The 7,005-nt window shown below is 43.0% G+C and overlaps 1 protein-coding gene across 1 annotated transcript; it reads left to right on the forward strand.

Annotated features, from left to right (window-relative positions):
• Positions 1 to 3,467: 3,467 nt before the first annotated feature.
• fabp7a (fatty acid binding protein 7, brain, a) lies at positions 3,468 to 4,626 on the forward strand. Its single transcript, XM_079573794.1, has 4 exons — positions 3,468 to 3,626; positions 3,909 to 4,081; positions 4,161 to 4,262; positions 4,427 to 4,626. The coding sequence occupies exons 1-4, from the start codon at positions 3,557 to 3,559 to the stop codon at positions 4,475 to 4,477; spliced, it is 396 nt and encodes a 131-aa protein (XP_079429920.1). The 5' UTR covers positions 3,468 to 3,556; the 3' UTR covers positions 4,478 to 4,626.
• The last annotated feature ends 2,379 nt before the right edge of the window (positions 4,627 to 7,005 follow it).

Genomic DNA, 7,005 nt, shown 5'->3' on the forward strand with positions numbered 1-7,005 from the left:
CGAGAAACCTACTCTTTGTATAATTTGTTGCGATAAATTGCAACACCGGCTACTTAGAAATATTACTATTGTGCTAGACTTGTTGAAATGCTTCTCTGGTGTTTATCGGTGCCAAGATTTTTTTTTTTTTTTCAAACTTTTTGCAAAGCACCTACAAGAATAATGGACAGTGCAAAGTGTTGCCAAGCAATTGTTTTTCTTATTTTATATTTTACAAGGTGTAAACATGTGCTTCATCCAACCCCGCCATGTTTTATTGAATATAATATAAAAAATGTAATACAGCCACCTTGTCTCTATCTCATCTTATCCTGGTAGCGACTTGAGTTTGGGATTCAAGTGCATAATATGACCATTTTCGTGGATTAGTCATTAAGTCTAAATATTAATCTTTTATGCGAAATCAAGTCATTTTTATGTGTAGACAATTCAAGTGGAGCAAAAGAGAACCAAGTCGTCAAAAAGTATTGGCTTTCCAAGTACTAGATCTATATAAACGCTGTGATGTCTAAACCGGGCGTAAACCCTGCTTTAACTAGAAAAGCACCAAACTATAGGATATTGCTAATGTAGGGAAAGTCTCAAATTAAGTGCAATTAAAATGTATAAAGTGGAAGATGACCTACATTCAGCTTTGCTTCTTGCCTGAAGCCTATAGGCCAGGGGTGTCAAACTCATTTTGGGTCGCGGGCCGAAATTCAGCTCCCACGGCGGGTCGCGGGCCACGTATAATAGAGATTTGTTTCTCCAATAAATGAATAATAACAAGCTGTGATTTGGTCAAAGCCCCAACTTAACTGTAGCTTCATTAATAACAACGGCTTGTGTTGCACTTTACAAGCCTGTGTCACAAGTTTCTCAGAGTACTACAGAGTCATTATTCATTCGCTCCACACTCTGTGGTGGCAAGCTGTCATTGAAGCCACAGCCGCCCTGGGGCAGACTGTCCATTTACCACATGGCTATATAATGTGTTGCTCATATCCTGAGCTCTTATGTCAGTTCCCTCTGCTGGACACGTGTGGAACTACATTCAATGCCCCCTACTGGCTAGAATGAGCATTCTGGTTATAATTTTAAAGGATCTATATCATGCTATTTTAGCCATTCCAAAGTTAAGTATAGGCATTTATATGAATGATTGTGCCTCTACCGCTATTGAGCACTCATTTTTGTGATAAATATAAGTGTTTTCTGGAGGTATTTTTCGAACCTGGAAGACACAACGCTTCGATTCAGTTAACTCCGCCCCCTGTCTCCGCACATACAACTTTACCGTAATATAAATAAACAACAATAAGTGAAATTGCTTCACGATGCAGTTATACGGAGTTGACATCTGCAACACAGCTTCATAAATGGCTAACACACATGCTACTATGCTAACACACAAGCTAACCCGCGTTTGGATTGACTCACCCTCTGCTCCATCGCTGTTTACATTGTGGGACTCGCGTTGGTTATAAAAGTTAATCCACTTTGATTCTGGCGAAGGTTCACCAAACATCCATCAGTGACAATCACAGAGAAACACCCATTTTGGTGAAAGTCGCTGAATCCCGGAGAAAAAAACAACTTCAAATGGCCTTTCCTTGAAAAAGGTTGAATAAACTCCCGTCCTTGTAGCCAAACGCGCTTCTTTTTCTCCGTGACATCATCGTTAGGTAAGAATAAAGAACAGGTGTGTCCAGTTATAACGAGCTCCATCTTCAGCTGCAGAGCAAACACTGGCTGTTTCTCAATTGCGAGGATCCGTCCTCCGTTTGGCCACTTCGTTGACGTCCTCGGTGGCGGCTCCTTCAAAACGGAGCGGAGTGTCCGCTCCCCGCCGCCTTTGAGCTCAAATGGAACGGCCTCCGGAGCGGCTGCGTCAGGTCACGTGTCAATCTATGCTCATTAAAACAACTGTTGTATGAACAACAGAGGCCAGGAAACTGTTTATGTGGAACAAAACTTTTTTAAAGTGAGTTCAAACTAATAAAGTTTTGCGAGAAAAGAAAAAAGAAACTATGCTGCAGTGCATCATGGGTAATTTCAGCTCTCCGAGGCAGCGGAGGATCCACTGCTGTATCCTTCGTAAATGAGCCAAACGGAGGAGTCGAGCTGCGAGGGGGCGAGTGGTCCAGGTGAAATGGAACCACTTGGCGGCGCCGTGATGACGCGAATGACGTCCGAAGTGGTCGAGACGCCGAGGATCCTGGCAATTGGGAAACAGCCAACGTCTGTTCAGACGCTCAGGGGATGTGTTTGTTTTGGCCTCAGCTGACCTGGAAGCACCTCGGGCACATCCTTTTTTCTTTTTTTTCCTTTTTTTTTTTCTCTTTGCATCTCTCTTACGACAGAAATAATGAAAACGCTGTTTTACAAATTAAAATCAGGCCGTAAGCATAGAATTAAGACATTACATTACAGACGCCGAGCACTTCCGTTCCGCTGTTACGACACAACTGAACACTCAGTCGTTCACCAGGAGAGGGCGGAGCCTCAGAGAGCAGGATTCAGGAGGATTACTGAGAGCTGCGTGAATGAAGCCACAAACCACTCTGGGGGTGTTTTTGATAAGGAAATAGCATAACAACATGGCTAAAAGCTCCAAAAAGTCGATTTTGCATGATATAGGACCTTTAAAATTCATAACTCCGCACAGGACTGGGCTAGAGACTGACTTTCTTTTTTTATATTTATGTACGCTCTACAGGGGCAGTGGGCCGGATTAAATCATAATCCAACGCCTCAAACCAACGCCTAATTTGAAAGCTAAGACCTACAAAACCTATGAAACTGATCTTTTTCCTTTTGCTGTGTTGTCATCGCCTTTTTTTAAATGCTTTTTTTAAATGCTTTTTTTAAATGCTTTTTTTTCTTTTCTCTTTTTGGCCATTTTGGCTTTTTTTTCTTTTCGCCCCATTTTTTTTTTGCTTGCTCTTTTTGTTGCTCTTTCGTCACATTTCCATTGCTCTTTTGGCACTTTTTTTTGTTGCATTTTCCTCCTCGTCTACGTCTCACTTTTGTCACTATTTAGACGCTTTTCTTCAAGAAACTTTTAAGCAATGCCAAAACTGGGAAAAAAAAAGTCCTGGAGGGGAGGTTAATCTTGGCCCATTGGTTCAGTACGAGCCAATACTCCAGTTAAATCAGGACATCTAATAATTATGTTTCTATACTAATCGGTTTGGTGAACATGTTTGCCTAATTTGTCAGAAGCACATGGCGCTGACTGAAACGTTACAATAGTGGGAAGTGGGAACAGCCGCAGACCCCCTGTCCTGAGCTCCACCGGGATAATTACGTTCCCTCACAAAGCCCGAATACCAATTTGCAACGACTTCATTCAACGGAACAAAAGCTTGAGCGTCTGATTCCGCGGTGGCCAATGGCGGCGCCGCTCGAGGCGAAGCTGTCCAATGAGCGTGCGGGCAAGGCGTGGAGTCCCGCCCCTGCCCGGTCAGTATTAATCTGCGGACAACACGGTGGACACTCACTGCTCCGGACTCCAACCTGTCCCTAACACCACTAACATCTCTACAGTAAACTTCACCGCCTTTATCTCGTCAAAATGGAGGCTTTCTGCGCCACATGGAAGATGATTGACAGCCAGAACTTTGACGAATATATGAAGGCGTTGGGTAAGACTTTTTCATATAGATATTAGCCTAAACTAGCTTGACCATTCATTAGGGCTGCGCAATTTGGGTGCAATTAGCTAATAACAGCTAAAATTAGCCTGTTCAGCAGTACATTATTTTTTATTTTTACAACACAATATCCTGTCTCCTGTCTAAACTCTAAAACTTTGTGCTTTAATTAGAAGTAGGCCTGCAAACTGACATAATTAGTTTCCAATGCTACTGAAAGTGTATGCAAATGTAATACAAAATATTGAAATATGTATTGCTTGTTTGTTGCAGGCGTGGGTTTTGCAACAAGGCAGGTGGGCAACGTGACCAAGCCCACCGTGGTGATCAGCCAGGACGGAGACAAGGTGGTGGTGAAGACCCTCAGCACCTTCAGGAACACCGAGCTGTCGGCCAAGCTGGGAGAGGAGTTCGACGAGACCACCCCCGACGACCGCCACGTCAAAGTCAGTACATCGGCTTCAGTGAAATCACGGGTCTAAAAAAGGACGTGCATGTCAGTAATGTGGCCTTTCTGTTTCGTAGTCTACGTTCACTTTGGAAGGGGACAAGTTTGTGCAGGTCCAGAAGTGGGACGGCAAAGAGACCAAGTTTGTCAGAGAGATCAAGGATGGGAAGCTGGTTATGGTGAGTTGTTGCTTTGTCTCTGGATCTCAGTGTTAAGACGTGTAAAAGAAAGATGCCAAAAGGCAGAGAAAAATATCAAAGGAGTCGATCCCTCAGTGTTCTTGTCTCTGACGATGTCTGTTCAATGCAAGCGACACATTCAATGATTTTTCTGTGTTTTCCAGACCCTGAATTTTGAGGGAGTCCAAGCGGTGCGCACTTATGAGAGCGCATAACCAACAGCATCTGTAACTGTGTTTGGTTTTAATGTATGATCTAATCTAAATGTTTTGAAAAATCTTTTGTAAGATCTTTTTTTAATTAATCCCCATTGGGAACTAAATGGTTTCATCTTAAAGAATAAAAGTTAAACTTTTCCAAAGTCTTCACTTGTGCGGCTCCTGTGTGATGCTGAGTGTGGGAACAGAGCGTGGCTGTATGGGCCAGTGTGCTGCAGGTGACAGCTGCAGACTCTGGGACAGCGCTCACAGGGACGTCCTGTAGTAACCTCCGCCCCCTGGAGGACGCAGTCCTCCAAACAGGACTCAAAAGAGGACAGGAGGGAGGGGGCGGTGATGTCACTCGGGGTAATCCGATTTAACTTGAGTCATTACGTGGACATCATGCGATGGTGTGAACCAACCGTGAGAGAAGGTCCGCTGGCCTGAGGCAGAGCTGTCAGAACCAGGTCACTATCACAGCGCTGTAGTATCCACAAATAGTGTGTCAATAAACCTTTGTAATCTGGAGCAAAAATGTGCTCCTCCCGCTTTCTGTCAGCTTCACTTAAAGCTCATTGGAGCATTGCTGCATCCTTTGTGCTGGCTTCATCATTCCCACAGAGAAGAATGAATCTGTGCACTGTTAGCTGTGTCTGGCCTACTGAACAGGCTCTACAAGTGGCCATTCTTCACTGCCACACTGCTGCCAAGAGTTTGCACCTCTGAATGAGCCGCACCACAAAGACTCTCTGGTAACGGCACTGGAACTCATGTGGCTCTGCTCCAGCAAATTCATTTTAATCAAATCTGTGATTCTTTAGAGGGGCCCAAAATGTCTGTGTTCTCACAACTTTGCACAAAAGAAGAGCTTTGTTCAGTCTGGTGTGAGCCCTACAGCAACAGCCTGGTGCACTACAATGTTGATAATATGGAAACATTATGGCAGTTGGTGTCACCGTTGTGTCCTTATTGACTGCTCTTTCCAAAGGTGCAGTGCAGGCCAACAACTCTATGTAGCTTCTCTTATCTGTCCATGTGCAAGTCAGAGTGAATCATTGTTTGTTTTTTATTATGAAGAGACCATATTTTATGTATAAACAATATTACCCTAAAAAAAGCACCCGATAGTCAAAAGACATGCACATTTCTGTTTTTAATGGACATCTGAATCAATATACAAATACATGGTACTTATCCACCCATCATAGTTCATTCTAATGGGAGAGGATTTTCTCGGGGGAATTTTTTGAGCAGATATTTTAGATGTGGCAACAACATCATTCTCAGAGATTGTTACAACTTTAAAGAACATTTCCACACCACTCATGCATGCACGCAAACATACAGTGTTTAGCTCCCGGACAGAGTTACAATGGTGCACATCGTGCCCCATTCAGATGAGTACATTTAAAACACATTGGGCTGCACAAAATAATTGTAATCAAAACCAAATCTTGATTTGAACGGCTGCATTTAGCGATTAAAGGCTGACATAAGTTAGGTAGTATAATATCTTCTGCAAACACCAAAGTGTCCTGTCTGTTGGTGTCTTGATATGTTTAATGCCTGCTCACCCTGTGCTTTGGTACAAAATCTGTTCTAAAATTGTAATATTGTCTTGTTTTAGGCGTTCATATTTCAGCCTTCTCTCAAACACTGCGAACTGAATCACAAAACATAAATCACAAATATAATCGCATGTGCAATGTTTGTCAGAAAATCGCAATTCAATGTTTATCCAAAATTGTGCAGCCCTAATTCACATAGTTCTGACCATATTCTGCACTTCTGTGGAGCCCGAGCTCACACTCGTATAAACCCATAGCTAAATAAATCTCCAACCCACATTTTCAGTCTGCCCACCGTAACTGAATGAGCTAGAACCGGGCCTGTGTGTGAGCCAGTTACATAACAATAATCTGTCTTCAAAAAAAAGACAACTAACAAAACACTCCAAACGTTTCGTACGATCGCACTGTTGATTCTGAAACAGTCCTAAACTACATTTGTCTTACGCACCCAGGAGTTTGGACCATGAGGGCAGTTGCATTGGACACCTTGATTAGAATCACTACGCCCTAGCATCGGGGGGGGCCCTATATGTGTCTGTGGGAGATCATCAGCCCCCCCACAGATGGCGAAAACTAACGATAACGGCTTAAAACAAAACAAAAAAATCTGCCGTAGTTCATTGCACTCACAATTCAAAATCGTTTTTTAAATAAAAAAAAATAAAAAAAATACAGTGTGTGTGGCCTACATGGGCTGCACTCTTTTCGGAAGGTGAACTGCATGGAAGAAATCGCCACATTGTTACAGGCACATTGCTAGTTCACACAATTGAAATCATTTTATACCACAAACTGCCTTCAGTACGACTCATGGACGAGCGGAGGACGATCCCCGCACATTGGTCCAAATCGTTGCAATCCTTTCCCTTTAAAATGTCTTTTTCGCAGACGAACAAACTAACAAATACCCAGAGGTGGTCAAAGCAACAAAGTCAATTTACTTGTGTACTTGCTTTACTTAAGTAGAGTTTT

This window comes from Gobius niger (genome assembly GCF_951799975.1).
Source record: "Gobius niger genome assembly, chromosome: 16".
NCBI lineage: Eukaryota > Metazoa > Chordata > Actinopteri > Gobiiformes > Gobiidae > Gobius > Gobius niger.